The 18,231-nt window shown below is 36.1% G+C and overlaps 1 protein-coding gene across 2 annotated transcripts in view; it reads right to left on the bottom strand.

Annotated features, from left to right (window-relative positions):
* The window catches only part of GRM8 (glutamate metabotropic receptor 8), a 305,966-nt gene that overhangs the window by 241,812 nt on the left and 45,923 nt on the right, over window positions 1–18,231 (bottom strand). For both annotated transcript variants that reach the window (XM_085041880.1, XM_085041868.1), the window contains exon 2: window positions 7,169–7,385. In XM_085041880.1, the coding sequence (XP_084898006.1) occupies window positions 7,169–7,385 (217 nt within the window). The remainder of the gene's footprint in view (window positions 1–7,168; window positions 7,386–18,231) is intronic.

Below are 18,231 nucleotides of genomic sequence, written 5' to 3'. Positions count from 1 at the left end.
GCATGGGTAGCTTTATTTAGACTGCAAATCCTCTTGTGCACCCTCGATGCTTTTCCTTCTAGTATCCCCTTTACTTTTCCTTAACACAAGAAAATCCACTGGCATTAACTGAGTTAAAATTCACTTCCCGTTAACGGGACTGTGTGAAACTTGCTCATAAACAACTAGAATGACTACATTTTGATTTAGACATTTCCTAACTTTGCTTTCACATGAGCTTTTTAATTATGTCTGAATTGCTTGCTCTGGGACTCCCAGCAAAAGAGAGTCAAAGCATCTGTGAGGAAATGCAGGCTCAATGGTAATACCAATACACAGAACAGCAACACTTCAGAAATTTCATTCCTGTCATCTCAATAATCAGATGACACATTAAAACCTATATATATTTACCTTCCTTTTTATTTAAGAAATTTTAATAGCAGTTTATATGGCCAGAAAAGATCCTTTATAGTCATAGATGTCTGAAGCACAGTATAGACTACAGTTTAAGCAATGAGTTCTAAATTTGGCCTTTCCTTTTAGAAAGATTTCACCTAATGATTTAAACCTCAAATAAATATATCACTGTCCCTTAGAATTTTTAAGATGTGTTTTCACATCAAATATTAAAAAGTACACCTTACATCTTATGTGAAATGATTTCCCTACAACTACTGACTTCAGTTGATATACACTGAGACTTTGCAGTCTGCAAAGAGCAAAGAGCTCCTCATTTGAAAAACCAGTTTCCTTCATGAAAAAGCATGTTCATAATGGACATCACCCACTATATTTCAACAAAAATATTTTTGTTTAATTTAATTTTTAAGCTAATAAGAATGTTTTCTTAAAATTAGCAACATCACATTTATAATTTTGTTTGTAATTATATATACATTTTTAATTAATTAGATATGATGACTCAGTTAAGAGGTTTGAAATGGCTACAAAGAAGCCATTGTACTAAATGCACTGTTGAAATAAACTTTCCTGGACATCTTTCTTATTCTTTGAATTTGTGTTCACAACCAATGCAAACATCTGATGTTCACATAAAGCAAAAAGAAAAAAGTAATACTGCAGAGACTTCTGCAGTACTTATAGTACTGTAGCTAGTGAGCTTACTATAGGACATTTTAAAAGTGCCTCAACTAATTGACTGAAGAAGAAACCCCTCAAGAGCTATTAAAGTCTGTCTTCCTACAATTACTGGAGGGTCAGAGAGCATACTTAGGAAGTGTGCTTACTGCTCTGAGATCTCTCCCTAAAACTATAGAGAAAAAAATAATTATAGTGAAAGAATATCACATTTATTAGCACCACTGAGAGAAATTAAAATAGTCCTTCATTTTAAATCCCTAGAAATTATACTGTTCCTTATCAGGTACTAATTGGTACAAATATTAAAAACTGCTGGAATAATTTTCAAGCTTTTGCAATATTAATATACCTTCCATCTGATTTTGTAATTTTTCAACATTACTTTGAAGCTCCTGTAGCCAATTATATAGTGTTATTATTAATTACAGCTTGCTGCTTGAAATACAGTGCTATCAATAGAGTTTTATCTGCATAAATATGAAAATAAAACTTAAAATTGAATTAAACTGTTTACCCTTAGTGAGGGTATGTTAGAATATTATTAGTTGGGAAAATTAATTTGTTATGCCTGAAAACAGACTTTAAAGCAGAAACATCTCTGGGGAAAAGGTTACATTTCATGTATTGTATTTCTTTCATCTTCATGTTGCAAGATTTTTTAATCTTCTGTTAAACACTATCTTGGGGGTGGGGGAGAAGTCCATTCATCTTACTTAACAAAATACAGAAAGCTTTAGCTTTATATCAAATGTATACAGAATTTACTGCAGGAAATGTGAACTAATCTTAACAGCAGCCCATCTTATTTCTAAATCATCAATGAAAGTCTAAGTGGAAAGGAAATGTTACATCCCTTAGGGTTTATTTTCCTGCTCAAACCTTCCTCCTCACTTCCCAATAGACTTCCACTTTCTCCATTGAAATTTTGAGGTCCACAAGTTGTTAAAGGTAATCCTGCCTCTCTGGAGACATTCAGAATCCACCTGGACATATTCCTGTGTAACCTACTCTAGGTGACCCTGCCTTGGAAGGGAGTTGGACTAGATGATCCTCAGAATCACTTCTAACCCTAGCTACTCTCTGATTCTTCTGTGAAGAAATAATTCAATAATTTGGAGAAAAGCAGAGGTACAATGCACAACTGTAAACACACTAAGAGAACTGACAAAGACAAACATGCTTTAAGAACTGTCACAGACCATTCCTTATGTAAACAAATTACAGCCACCTACATTGAAGTCTGAAACAATTTAAATGAAGATACTGTAGCATTCATTCAGCACATACATTCATTATAATTAATATATAATTTTCAATGTCACTGTAATGATAAAATATTATGAAAGATCATAAAGTAACTGTAGTTCCTCCTCAGAAAAATGCTGTTAACTGCAATGTACCAGTATAAAAAGAGTAGGTAAAACTACAGAACCTTGTTCCTAAAAACATGTATACAATGTCACGCCCTGGTATTAGGTGCTTCATTCTCTTCTGGGATAAAGCTGCCATGAAGCTGTCATTTTGACGAAGATAAAAAATGTTCTTTGATTAAATGCTCTTTGCTGTCTTCTTTACACCTCTGACAAGACATGCAAAATCAAAAAGGGGCATGCAGTGCTGAAGCTTCTCACCTGTTCTTAATGATCAGCTCTGTTACCTGCCTTTATCACTTTTACCTCCTCTTCTAAGAGTTTTATAGGTCTTTCAAAGCCAATACCTATCAGCAGTTGACCAACAGTGGTAAATAATATCTGTCATGGAGCATTTCCTATATTACTTGTAGATTTGTTATGTTTTCCAGTACGAACATCACACTAATTGAGCAAGTATTCTGAACTCAAAGATATGTGTTTGAACCAAATGCATGTGTATTTTGGGGAAAATAAAAAGGGAAAAGCATCCAATGATTTTCTTTCTAATGGTAAATTCATTTGGTTTCTAATAACAGGAGGAATGAACTATTAAAAGAAAGTTGGATTAGAAATTTTCTAACATTTATTTTGTCAAAGATAATGAACAGTAAGTAAATAGAAGTCTCATATTTAGCATGACAGTTTAATGAGGACTTGGTAAAATGTGCTTCCTTTTTTTTTCCCATTTTAGTTTGTATCAGTGAGTCAAGTTACAGTTTAATGCTTAAACTCTTAAGCAATTATTATGAATTCATTGCCTTGGTCAATGTACCAAAATGATTTGATCATGATGTCAAAATGATTACAGTGGTATCATTAACTTTTTAATGGGAGTAGAAATTCTATAAATTTAATCATTGTCTTCAAACAATGCACGAAAGAATGACTTGGAATAATCTCCTTCCAATCGTTGTCATGTAAAATATTTAATTTCCAGCTCTGCTTTGTCCCAGACAGGATCTTTGTCATTAAAATGAGAGGAGATTTTGATATGTAATATATTTGGTGACATGTCAGGGTGGCACCACTTTGACCTTTTCAGTATTCCACATTTCATTTGGGAGCCTGTTTCTTCCTTTTGCTTCTGTTACTGATCAAGAAGTAGAAGTTGAAAAGAGGGCAAATCAAACTGGAATTTAGAGACACAGAGTCAAAATTACATTAAATTATAAGTACATTAATTTAATTTCTATGTTAAAATTATGTAAAACCCTAGCCCTATTTCAACTCTCAACTTTAAAAAAACAATACAAATAATAAACAAAAAACCCCAAGCTTTCCTATTTATGTTTTCAAGTCTGCTATCTCACATATCCTCTCATACACTATTTTTTTCAAAAATGAATATATCAATATTTTTCACATCCTTTCCTCGATTTTTTTTTGCTTTTCATTACGCTGATCTTCACATCCATTTTGCATCCAGTTGTTGGTTACTTATCTTAAGCAGGACGTAAAGTATTCCGCAAGAAGTTGAGCTGTCCTGTGCATTGATTTGTATGCCAGCTTCACAAGAGGCACAGTGTCCTGATTAGGTTCTCTTAACACTCAGTTTATTAACACGGAGCTGGTAAGTTTTGCTGTTGTGTGCAGTCTTATACCATGTGACAATTTCTGTAAACTTACATGGACTCTATAGTCCCAGACCTCGTAGCTAGATGCTATTCAGAGTTTCCATTTTAAAAGCATTTCCAGCCCTATGGCTCAGGTGAAAAGTCTGGAGACAGTGGATAATAGGATCAGGCTGGAAGGGACATTAAGAAATCATCCAATCCACCTCCCAGCCCCAAGCAAGAGCTAAGTACACTTACATAATAACTGGGCAGGTGTTTGGCTAATGCATTCTCCCAGATCCTTAGCAATGGAGGTTCCAAAATGTCCCCAGGCAAGCTGGTAAAATACTTAATGTCTTAAACATTAAAAGGGGCTTTCTCCAGTTCTAGACAGAATCATGCTAGGGATTAATTCCATTACTTCTGTTTACATACACTGTATTTGAATGAACAAGTGGTCCTCTACCTTTCTGCAAAAGCCTATTTGGAAACATTATTTTCCATCACCTTCTCTTCTTAGGTAGCTCCTCTTGAGGCTAACTAAGCCCCCCTGCTCTATTGCTGCTCACAGACCACGTTTTCAAGATTTGTCTTTGTTCTTGCTTGCTTGAGGAGTTTCACCTTTTCTGAAGTGAGGGTCAAAACCAGTACTGAGTCAAAATGAGGTTCCACACCTGACAGACAAATTGGAGGATTACTCAAATTATTTTACAGATGGTATGTCCATCTGCACATTCCATTAAAACATGAGGAATATAGGTTATAATTTATTATCATCCTTGTATCATTTTTTAAAATATTATTTTCTGACCAGTCTATCTGAATTCCTTGTTGTACAGATCCTTCTTGATGAAGCCAAATACTTTGCTGGTGTCTTGAATTTGTCCTTTTCCAGACAGTGCTTTCAGATTTGGACTCTAAGGATTTATTCTAGATACTCTCCTAGCCCTAGTTTTTGTCCTTCTGGCCTTAAAGTAACCTCCAGATTTTACAGTTTTCTTCATTCCAAGTCCACCTGGGCTAAACACAAAAATATTGGCTAGTACCTGATCCAGCTTTAACAAGTGCCAAATACTACACATTACATTCTTTCATTTAAACAAAAATCACTGCTAATTGCTCTCTAAGCAGAGTTTTCTAAACAGATCTGCATCCAGCCTATTTACACCTACATCACAATTGCCCAATTTTCTCAGGAGAATACTGTATGTGACAATTGAGATAACACCACAAAATTCAAGAGATGTGACACACCAAATGCTTTTTCCCCAGCTATAAGGTGTTATCCTGTCAAAGAAAATTATTAGATGGATTTGATACTATTTGTTCTTGACGATTCTGCACTGGTTATCAATCATGTCCCTGTGGTGACATATGATTTACCTGATTGTTTACTTGAACATTTTTCTAGGAAATAAAAATTACTTGTCTGTCCTGACTCCCTTTCCCTTCTTCAGAACCCTTAGAGTCCCTGATACCCTCAATAGTTGGTGAGTTGCTGGCAGCACAGAGGTTGCCAAAAATCAAGTGTCCCACTAGAAAACATAAATCACAAGGCAGGAAAAAAAAAATCAAACCACAAACCACAACTTATTATGCTTCTTGGTATTACACAGGTCTTGCACTGTTTAGGACATCTATTCGTGATTTTAGGACATCTCTTCGTGATTCGTAACTGCTTTGGATTCACAGTCCTGTTAGTAATATTTATTTAATTATCTTATTCGTATAAATTATTTATCAAATTACAATAGTCTTTTTTATTCCAGGATCAATCAAGATCTAACTGACACAAACTCAAGTAATTGTGATTATAAGGTAATTACGGTTTTTGCTCGCACCCATCTGAAGTTCTCTCATATTCCTGGAAATTGAAAACAGTGAAGAGTCCTGTATTTTATTTGTCTGCTTTCAGAACTCAGAACTAGCTGCATTGCAGATGGTTTCAAGAAAAATTATTTTTTAGCCAATGAATTCAGTGGGTGTCTGGGGAAGCTAATCTCTTTACAATAGATGAACCATCTCTTAGATATGAACTGTGAAAGAATTATCCATGCCTTTGCTGACTCCAGATCAAAGCAATGTAGACAGCTTTGGCTCTCCCATGAAGACCCTAGGAGCTGACAGCAATGATCAGAAGATAGAATATTTATCAGTTAAACTACCAAGCATATTACATACACTGGTTCCCTAATGCCAAGAATGGCTGTGGTTTTGTTCTACAGGTTCTTGCAAGCAATCACTTACCTTTATGGTTCAAGCTAAAGTACCTGAAACACACATGTGCCATCCTATATGACAGAGATGCTATCTAAATTCACATGCAGTTAGTGAAAGTGGGAGATATTATCATATTTTCTCACCCAAGCTGATTCAAAAGAACTGGAGTTTCTATGTACGTGTCCTGAAAGTCAAATTGAGTAGATTAACCCAGGCTTTTTGAGGAAAGAGGGGGTTGTATGCCATTTAATGCTATACTTGGTGAAAGACCAATTCCACCCTCTTTCAAACCACTTGTTACTCATCATCTTATTCCTTGGTGTCCAAAACCTACTGCTCCTGAGAAACACCCATTTTTTCAGGCCAGAAAAAACTATGAAAGTGGGAAAAAATATTTTTAAAAGGATCAAAAGGACTTACATATACTTCTTACAATGCCTGTATTTGTACAGCACATTTTATTATGAAGGAAAAATGACAAGTTATGTCTTTTACTTCAGAGTGGAGGGGTTTTGTTGTTTTTAAAATTCATCAAAATTGAAACCTCTAGGTTTATCTGTGCTGGAACATGGAAAGAGCTCTCACTGGACTATAATTTTACTAAGCTAAATGAGTCGCACTCCCTCAAATCTAGCTGTATTTCAGTAGATGGCTGCTTTTTGCCCCTAACTCATCAAGGAGCTCCCCCTTTCCAAAAGGGTCAAGAAACATACATTTTTTGCCTCTCTTCCTAAATTGCTGCCAGAATTGTCACCTTGGCAGACATGCAAGAAGCAAAGTCCCGCCCTTGAGTGCAGGTAACACCCACGGCTGTTCTGATCACACTGCACACACCTAAGCAGAACTTGGTGATGCTCAGCAGCTATAAATACCAACCCTGACAAACACACAGACACTCACCAATTTCTCTGGAGATCTGGGTGAACGCCTCCACACCACTCTCTCCATAGTTGCCTTCAGAAGCCAGCGTTGAGACATAGTTCCACCCAAGGGCCGTCACGATGTCAACCATGGCCTGGGCTTGGTAGGAGTCTGGTGGGACCACTCGAGAGAAGTAGTCATACCTGGTGTTATCGCTCAGTTCTGGAGCTGTAGATGCATAGCTGATTTGAGGTATCTGCAAATAGAATGACAAGTCACGCAAGCCAATCTAATAACATTTTACAGTTTTTACTTGTACGTTTGAAAAGCTTAAAATAGATTATGCACAGGCATTGTGCAGAACCAAATATCTTGTTTTAATTAAATCAGCTGATCAGAAAGCGTCTCAGATTTTGTATAATGTCAGTCAAGACTTATTGTATAACACTCTCACCAAGAAATAATGCATTCAGCCTTGCTCAGATGTCATGATTCCTGACATGTAAATGTAACAACTTTTTTTATCCTGTTTCTAACAGAAACAAGTGAAGTAAAAAAAAATAGGAAAAAAAAAGGAAGGATTCTTACAATTACTACAGGAAACAAAAAGGTCAGTTATGATGACTGATTCTTGAAATTTGACAAGTGAAATGTGGATTATTTCCATTTCTTTGTGTTATTTACTTATGTTCATGAACATGTGCGCTCCCATTTTATTACTATTTTGCAAGCTTTCATTGTCATAGGTTTTTCATTTTCCAGTTTTAATAGTGCATTGTGCATGATTTAAGAACATGAAGGCTATATATTAAATAGAAGAAGCTATCCAATTAAAAAACACACTTAAAAAATTACCTGTATATGGTATACATATAGCAATGGAGAAAGGTTACAAAGGAGGTAAACTTTGTAGAAAACACCTCAACATTCTTAGTAGAAACAAACCTATATAACCAGAACATATTTTTAAATACATTCTCTTAGGAAAAAAACAAGGGTGGTTTTCTGTTTACTCATCTTAAATAGATGGTTCAGCAATGTCCAGAAGAGAATATCTGTATGCAATACTCACTTACTTTGAAGAATATTTTGGTTCAAGAAAATTTAATTAACATTTATGCTAACTTAAAAGGAGAAATATTTTCTTATTTAAAATGGTGAAACTGATTAAATACTCATTAGCTTAAAACAAAAGATGCTCTGAATATTGCATTGCATTGTGATCTATATTAATAATAGGTGCTTCATTCATGTCTCAAAATATAAAATAGTCTTCAAGAAAGCAATCTGAATGGAGTTCCTAAGTTGATTCTGCTGAGAGCCAAATTTAGCAGCGCCAGGCAACAGGTGATCTGGTAAACATTCTAACATCATATTAGATGTTAGAATAGAAGGTTTCAGTGCAACTGTTATGTCCTGTACAGTGCTTCCTCATCAGTACAACTTTAAAAAGGGATTTGGGGTAAATGCAAGGAATGCAGAGTCTGGCCATTAACCATACCTGCACAGACCGTGTTGACTCTTACAGTGTGAAATAAGAGTTGTTGCCTAAGAGTTGGCACAATCATTTCTCAGGCAGAAACTAGCAAAGTTAATTCTTATGTATCTTGGCTGTATTCTTCTTTAACAAATTTTCTACACATGGAAATGCCTCAGAATAAATAATCTGAAATGTTTTTATAATAACAACTGATGAGAACAGAAAAGAAAAGGAGAGGGAGGATCACAGAAAAAGTCAGAGCTTATATTTCATGGAAATCAATATTCCTAACATAGAAAAGATGCACCAAGTAAAACAAAAGGACAAAAAGATACACCAACTAAAACAAAAAGCTAAATTGTTCTTACAAAACTTGCCTCGTATAAATACTATTTCTTTCAGAAAGTGTTTGAAACATCTTTATCTCTTTACAGACAAAATATTTTTGGCCTGTAATAATACAATTATGCATATTTAGAGCACATACCATTCCCTTTCTAAACTTGCTCTATTACTCTCAAACACAGTCTTTTTTTTTTTTTTTAACAGATGTAAAAAAAATAAAGACAACCTCTGTGATTTTACTCATTTTGCTCCTTGGTGTTCCATTTCATAAATATTATGCCACTGTTGCTTTGCTGAAAGTTATCTCATCAATAATATCAATAAAATCAACACCAATAAGAAGTCTTTTAGACTGATACTTTGACATTTAAAATCTTGAAGTCTAAACCACAGACCTCTACCCATTAACTCTCTCAGTTCCTGTTTCTCTTCAGGCATGAAATGAATAACAAATTCTAGATATGTGTTTGTAGGAGGGTTGTTGGTTCAACCACAGCAATGAGATGTTTCAGATCAATAGAGATATGTTATGTACTACAAATATCACTTATTTGGAGCCCTGGAAAATGCAGAGAAGAGATGTAACTTTCTTACTTTTCAGCTCCTTGCAGCTCAACTTCTTCCCTAGAGTTATTTCTAATAACAGTAGAAGAAAACAGAAGGCAAATACAATACAAACACAATACCCTGGAATCACTGGGCACACTAGAATGGTTAAATCACCAATGTTTTATAATATCTGCCAGCTTTTCACTAGCAGGAAAGAACAATATGCCATGTAAAAGTAGGGAGAAATACACTCTCTAAATAGCAAGCCAGCCTAAAGTTTGGAGGGGGGAAAAATGGTTCTTGCAATGAAATATATAATTATTTTCCTCATTTCTTTTTGTATATATCCCTCATGGTTTAAACAACACTACATTCAAGAATTTTCTCCCCAAAACTGCAGATCATCCACCCAGAAATACTTCATTAACTTCTTTTTTTGAAAGCAGTTTATGCAAAAGTAAATAGTAACTTCCTTCCTTTCCTGCTTTTAAATGTACAATTGTATACAGGGGAGCTCTGAAATATAGCTTTCAAATTTGAGTTCTGCTCCAGTTACATAGGAAGTGAAAAGACTCAGAATAAGACTCAAAGAAATGTTTTGGCATGAGGTCAAATTCTTTGGCTTTAGTGGTTCAATAATCCATGAATGAAAAATACATACATTAAAATGTAACAACTCTAGTTATGGACTGTAGGTTTACTAAAGCATTTTACATGTCCCCAAGTACATTTTACAAGATGGAGCATAATGCTGCCTAAGCAAGGGAACTGTTATGCTCTATCAATTCAGTAATGTGTGTTTTTAAAACTCCCTAAATAGACTGTATTTCTACTTTAAGTTCCACTGGTCCCCTGAGACATAAATTTGCATTTTGAAAGAAACCTGTAAAGAGCAGGTTTTTTCCTCATTCTAGATTTCTCAATATCAGTTTTCAAAATTAAATACAATACCTGTAATATTTACATTGTATTTAAGTGTATTTATCAGTGTTAACAGTGTATTTCCTTCTCTTTTGGGGAAAAAATTTTATTATATAACCACATTTGAATCGGTTCTTGCACAACAGCTGTCGCATTCACTGACAATTGCTAAAAGCATTCATTTTTGACTGTTCATTGATATAATTTTTCTATTATTTCCTGCCCTATGGTTTGGCCACTGTCTCCCATTAACTTATAACCTGCTGAAAAACTCAGCTTCCAGTGGGTGACAGACTTGAAGTCTTTGAAATTATTATACAGATGAATTTGTAGAAGCCTTAGTTGTATTATTTTTAAACCTCAAACTATTTATTAAATATTTAAACCCCAAAAAATCTAGTGTAATGTTTCAAAACAATATCCAGTTTTAGTTATGTACTGTTCTTAATCCTGATGCTTACTGAACTGCTGCTGAAAACACTAGTGATCCCTCAGTACTTTAATCTTAAGTCAGTGGTGGCTTCATCTCATTCTGCTATTCAGTCACTGGCATCAGAAAATTACTCTGCATTCTTAAAAAAAATAAAACAATTTGGAGAAAAACATTAAAAAAAAACCAATAAAAACCGAAAACCACCACCACCACCACCAAAAGAATTGCTGATAACTAAGCAGAGCACCTAATTCTCCTAATCCTTCAAATACATTCAAGCCAAAATCATGAGTCCAGCAGAGTCTGTTTTTCCTGGATCTTTCTGTATACATCTCTTAGCTGATTTAAAATCTGTCTCTAAAGATCTCCCCTTCCCAGAGGATTAGAGAAGATGGAGCAGGTACTTTCAGAAGTGACTGCCCACAAGTGTGACTGCGGCAGCTCTTCAAAGGGGGAACAACATCAGTACATGACAGGCACCAAGCATTACTAACAACAGACAGGTACTCCCTTATGGAGAAAGTGTGGAAAACTTCAGGAGTGTCAAAGGCAGGTAATGTAACTTTCCATTTATTTCAGCCTAGTGGTAAACCACTTTCAGCTCTTCATACACTGAAAACAAAAGCCACCCACTACTTCTGAATCCAGGACTATTCACAGAGGAGCATTACTATGGATCACTTTGGTGGGTCCAGTGCTGGCATCCAAACCCAAAGCCAGAGGAGTCTGAGAAGAAAAATGACCTAGTTGTGCCCTTCCAGGAGGGTGTCTTCACCAAAGCAGACAGTTTTTAGTAAGCTTTCTCTTGAATTACACGCTCTCCACGTTTTAGGCAAAAGTTCACTAGAACCCTTTTACTGAGCTTTCAAATCCATTTGCATGCTACATTTGACAATGTAAAGCATCAGCTGGCCATTTCATATGCCATCTTCCTTTACACAGTCTTCCAGTTGAAAGCATGATTTGGGAGCAAAATAGCCGACAGTGAAATGAGCTAAGTTCACAAGAAAAAAACAGACCCGAGAAAGGAATCACCAGCAATTTTAAACATTAGCCATTATGAGTTACACTCCCAGCAGTAACTATGCTGTACAGTCACTCAGAGTAATGGGCTTAAATCACTCACATCTTCAGTTTCACTACCCACTCAGTCCTATTGTCGCTGTTGAGCAGCTAGCAGAGTAATGAATGCATCGGTTCTCAGTGGCAAGAAGGAATGACCTTTATTGTTTTGATTTCATCACATATATAGAGTTCTCAAAAGTCACCCAGATTGGTCAGTCAGAAGCCTTCCCCCAGGCCTGATTGGCTAGGCCTGCACTGCCCAAGTTCTGGGACACTGTTCCAAAAACATCCAAACTTTATCTTTATTTACAAAACACAAGAAAACTTCTCATGGGAAAAACCTGTGCTAGCCACATCCTATCACTACTAACTTTAACATATTAACTAGCATTTTATTTCTTTTTTCCATTCTCTCATCACTGAGCAGTCTTTTTTTTTTTTTTTTTAATTGAGGAGTACTAGCAACAGCACATTAAAAATAGTACTAATTGCAACTAAAAAACCAAAGTCAATAAACTTTAAGTTAACAACTACTCAATATCAACTGGCATTTTACCACCAACTAATACAGCAGGCAAAGGAGTTAAAGTACTTGGAATAAAACTGGACTGTGGAAACATGTTTTCAACTTGATGATTTTTTGATTTTAAATGTCTGTCATTAATCATTAATGGCCCTGTCTCTTCAAGATTTTTATTCCCTTTTCTCTACAGCAAGAAAGAGTTCTTTGTGAGTACCAAAAATTCACAGCACTGAAATGAATCCTCAGGGCCTAGATATTGAACAGTTGCTTTCCTCAGTTGGAGGAGAGCTGAGGTCACCATACTTAGGCTATTAGTGACATTTTTAAATTGCCATCAGCCAGAGCACCATCCTAGCTTGCTTTTGCTTCCAAAAATTGTGTTAGCCTGCAACACAGTAATGCCAGAGTCATTCAGGGAGGACATTCAGGATTCAAAAGAGTTTGATAAAGCTTAATAACATCTACTCTATACCAAACAATACTCAAAATGTCTTTTATTATTACTAACTATAGGAGAAGATGAAATGCACCCTGGAACATTTCTCTCCACAGACTATAAAGGGAGCCTGGGAGATAAATTCAGCTGCTCTACACACACTATGCAGAATAATAGTGTAAACAGCTACATGTCTTCTGTTGAATCTCACAGTCCCACTCACTTTGGCTACACATGATTATTAAGACATCTTTTGTTCAACTTTCTCCTGTGATGTCTTCATCCTTCCTTCTATGAAAAATACTAGAGAGGTCACCCATGCCACCATTAGATACCTTGTTTCATTCATTTCGGAACAAGCTAATATTAAATCACCCTGCAAAGACCTAACACATTAAGACTCAGTAATGCCTTTAGGGATGTCAGATGCTCCATTCAATGCTCAGAGCAGCCGAGCAAGGTGACACCTTGACAACTCCACCAGCTACAAACTACCTCTTCTAGAGCTGATATTATGGAAAAGTTTCAACCTATGAAGTTTTTGAATCAGTCTCTTTCCAAGGATTTTACAATGAGGAGGAATGATCTGCAACAATATATTTTCCCAGTAGATAAATTCATGTATTCATTTATATTTATAAACTTGGACAATTCTAATCTATATTTATTTAGATGAATACATTCTGCCTGGATGTTAAGGATGCTCAGTTACAGTATTTATCGTGTGTCAAGCAATGCATGTTGTTCAGGAATTACCACAGATTTCTACCTCCTCCCACCCCCAAAAAATATGTTTATATCACTTTGAGCAAAAGCAAGGAAGAACAGGTATGCTTTTCACCCAGATGAATACAATTTAAAATGCATTTAAAGTTCAAAAATATTTAGTAGCATTTAAAAAGCTTTGGAAACAGAAAGAACAAAGTTTTCTCAGAAATTTGTCATTAGCTGATTTCACTTGGTAGGCAGGATTTTTTTAAACCCATTTGAATTATTCCTTGTCATCCTGTTTACAGTAAATATCATAGTGACTCCTGTCAAGGGTGCTTGAAATTCATACACCTAATGACGAGGAGGCAATGGATAGGTCGCTTGAAATCTTTTGGAAGTTCCACATATCTTTATACATGTTTTGTGCAAAGATATGCAGTTTTGTGGCAAAATGCAACACAGCTGTAGCTACTTTTCACCCCAAACACAGGAAGAGAAGTATCTATCATACATATCATACATATACAGAAGCATTTACCCCTAAATGCTTCTGAGCAGGAACGGGTAGATTATTTTACTTTTTTCTTGCTCTTTCTATTTGACTTTCACTGGGTTTACTTCTGAAGACATATTCCTGAGAAGAATATAACTTCAATGATCAGCACTGATCTTCTCATGAAAGCACATAGATGGGAATCAATGCAGCTCCATTTGTTGCCAACAAAATTATTTCTGCAACCATCATAAGCTGGTCTGGTATGTGAAAAATTGCAGAGTCAGATGCAATTGCTAGCCCAGTGGAAATACGGGGGTAAAATCAAACATGCAAATCCTCTTTCACTACTGCCTTTCTCTCTTTTTTTCTCTCCACTTCAAACAGAGAAATTATCTATCATACTTATTTCTGAGGATATTGCTAGTGCTCAAAAGGACTAGCAACTACAGTAGTCTGCATAGACTGAATTACCCTAGTAAAAGTAATTTTTTGCAGTTAATACATCTAATTGTATTAACGGTTAGTACATGTAATCATGAAGTCTAGCAAGACATACTACAGCAAGCGTATTTCAGTTTACGACCTGCCATTCTGCCTTGGTAGAGCAGGATGTGACAAAGGAAGAATGTATATAATATAAAGTATGTAATATAAAATGTTTGAATTTGATTAGGTTCATTTCAGTGTGTTGAAGTAGGTCAGGGACTCATTATTAGTCATTACTTTTAATTATACACATGGGATGCTACAGAAAATAATAATAATATGATATCCCTATCTCAAATCCCACAACAGATGCAGCATCTACAAAATAAATTCACCACTACAGAAAATATGGGATGCACTTTAGGGCAAAACATTAAAGGAATATTTACAGTTTATGAACATTTTTACAGCTGAAGTACATCTTGTCACACTGTGCAATGCTGTGTAACTCCAGAAGGATGAGAATCCATCTAAGGACAGCTTGAACTGCCATCAATGCTCTGTGCAAGAGTCTATTGATAAATGTTTAACAATGGTATTTTCTCAGTATGGGAGCTCTATCCCAATATTTCCACACCATTTTAAATCCTGGGGTTTTCTTCTCCGAAAATCAACTACGTTAAGCAATTGCACATTAAATTATCCATCATCTTTAAGCAGCCTCTTTCTAAATATTTTAAGCCCAGCTGAGGTCTAGGCACTGAATGATAAACTGCAAAAGCAGCAGATCAAATGAGAAATATTCATACTGAGATCAAATCACAAGGAAGGAGGATGGAGGGGACCTTGAGCTTGGGAATTGCTGGTAGCTCTTCCTTTACAGAACCTTATGTTCTCCAATCATCAGATCAAACAGAAAGCCAAGGATGGTCAGATAGCTTTAGGGACTTCTTAAACTATTAAAATTCCCTTTCTACTTGTCAGGGAAACCCACACTTAATTATGTGTATCAATATATTAGACTTGTGTCAGCCTCTAAGCACAGCGTGAACTCTGATATTTCAGTTTTCCTAGCTCTACTTTCCTCATTAGAGCTTGTCATGTCCATGTCTGGAACTCTAATCTCTTTTGATGAGTTTCAGAAAAATATACAAAAATGTGCATTCCTTTTAATCTGAACTAGGAAAGACAACTTTTTTTATCATTCTGCAGTAACAAATTTACCTAGTAGCTCATAGAGTACCCCTCAGCCCAAATCAGGTGTCCTTTACATTCATTTGATAATTAGTACCACAGAGAGCACAGCAGAGTGCTCTCTATGAGCACTATGTGAGTTCAGAAACTCACCCATGGGGACATGCAGCTGTCCATGGAAATTTTTCTGATTACAGAGACCATCACTATGGAAGGGAGTATGAGATACAGGAAGAAAGGGAAAAGCATTGGAACAGACTGCCCAGGGAGGTGGTGGAGTCCCCAGCCCTGGAGGTGTTCAAGAAATGACAATGTGGCACTTAGTGCAATGCTCTAGTTGACATGGTGCTGATCACTCAAAGGTTGGACTCAATGATCTCGGAGGTCTTTTCCAGCTTTAATGATTCCGTGAAGGGGCGAGAGCGCTAGGCAGGACGCAAGATGAAAGCTCTGCTTAAGGGACAGCTCTGATCTCTGCACTCACTTTTTACTGCTGCAAGGCCACTCCAGCTTACACCACTGGCTGGGCAGTAGTGCCACCCTTTTGCTACCCATGCTGCCAGCTCAACATCATGAGATACAAGTGATTGAAAACATCATGAGGAGGAACAGCAAATTTTTTATTCTTAACAGTTCTCTCCACAGTTGTGGACAACATAAAGATACATAAACAGGGCTCAGCTGGCCAGACACACATGTCCAGTGCTTCAGTGGATGCTTTCACATGTACAGTGCACAGCCTACACTTCAGCTGCAGCTCAGAAAACCCAGCTTTCCATAATCTCTCTGTCCCACGCTAATGACTTGGATACCTCATATCATAATGCATTAAGGAAATCCCTATGAGTCACCATAGCTATGGATTCCTTCCGCAGCACACACAATTCATATGGGATTATAAAGCATCATCTTAAACCCAAATACTACAGACTTGGGAGAAGAAAAATAAAAAACTATCTCTTTTTTGTTTGTGTTCAGATGATTTTTCTTTGATTCCTAAAACAATCACACTTGGCTGTTAAACAATTTTGCCTTGAGTTTTTAACCTTAAAAGTTACAAGAAAACATTAGCCAGCGACAAACCATTTCCAAAAAGTTCAATATTTCCTATATAACCACAGTGAAATGCTAATTCCAGTTGCTACTGGTAGAAAATTTGAATAAAAAAGCAAAATATTAAAAAGGAGAATGAGGTGGAGGGGGAGTGAAACAAAACAAAAATACTGATTACGTTAATTGTGTGATAAAAATTATTTCAAAGGAATATTGAAATTATTTAAAAGGAATAACCTAGTGTTCTCTTTCCTTGTGCCTAACAGTGTCAGAGTCTGAAATCTTCCAAAGTACAACCTCACTGTCAAGGGGCTAATTTTACTTTTCCCATTTGAAAATCCCAGGCTTGCAACACAGAAAAGCAAATGTAACTGCATTATCCACCATCTGGGGATTGTTCACAAGAATAACTATCTAATCTTAGACTGGAAAAAAGAAGCTTTGTAATTTGGGCTCAGAAGTACATTGTACAAAGTACAATAACATGCCTTGTCCTCTACCTCCACCCAAAGCTTTATTGAAACCTGCATGCTCAAGCACATACAGCCACTTAGTACCCACCATTTCCATCAAAGTATCCTGCAGACACACTTTGGGGTCCTCATGATGGACATGGTTCTCTGCAGACTGCTCCACAGCCAAAGAGGCATAACAGCACAAACAGTGCTAAGATTAGCAAAACAATCACCTTTCACAAATATCTGCATTTCATAAATTTTGCCATTCTGATGGGATAGGTACAGCCTTACAAATCATACTCAACCCACACAAACACTCACAACACAAGGAGGTTGTGCCCATGGTCAGGAGTATGAGACACTTTTAAATACTGAACTGAATCCTGACAGACTGAATCCTGTCAGCAGCCATGAGTAAAGTTTCCAAAAAGTAATGATTTTCATGAAAGTCAGGAATACAGAAGACATTATTATATTTCTATATAAAAGTACTTTATGTGTGTATAATATACATACACATGTGCACACACATATTCCATATGCTGGACCCTCTTTCTTTCCTTTCTGATAGTGGTTTATACTTCCCCACTAGGGAGGCTACCCAGATTTTATTTCTAAGATCATATTCCTACTGACTCAAATTGAACAAGATGAGCTTTAAGAAAAGCACAGCCTAAAGGGAATAAGATCACTTGAAGAAACAGAGAAACCTTGCAGAGGTTTCTTACCTGCACAGCAATATATTCTGCATTTGAGGGAGATAATTAGAATACAGAGGAAGTATTTTTTTAAATAGTGCTATTTCCTATTGAACCTATTTCCTACATATAGTTACATATACCTGACATTTTCTCCTTTTTTCTTATATCTCATACTTACTTTCCTTCCTCAGACATTTCAACAACCTCAGTTCCCTCCTGCTCTCTTCTTGAAGCTCTCTCTCTTTTCTCTACACAAACATCTTCCCAAATATGCCTTTTCCTTCACACGTTTTCTCTACTTCTCACTCCCT

This window comes from Lichenostomus cassidix, chromosome 1Aa, assembly GCF_008360975.1.
Source record: "Lichenostomus cassidix isolate B80296 chromosome 1Aa, HeHo_3.0, whole genome shotgun sequence".
Taxonomy (NCBI): domain Eukaryota; kingdom Metazoa; phylum Chordata; class Aves; order Passeriformes; family Meliphagidae; genus Lichenostomus; species Lichenostomus cassidix.
The sequence above is the reverse complement of the archived record's forward strand: the minus strand, read 5'-3'. Positions and strand labels throughout refer to the sequence as shown.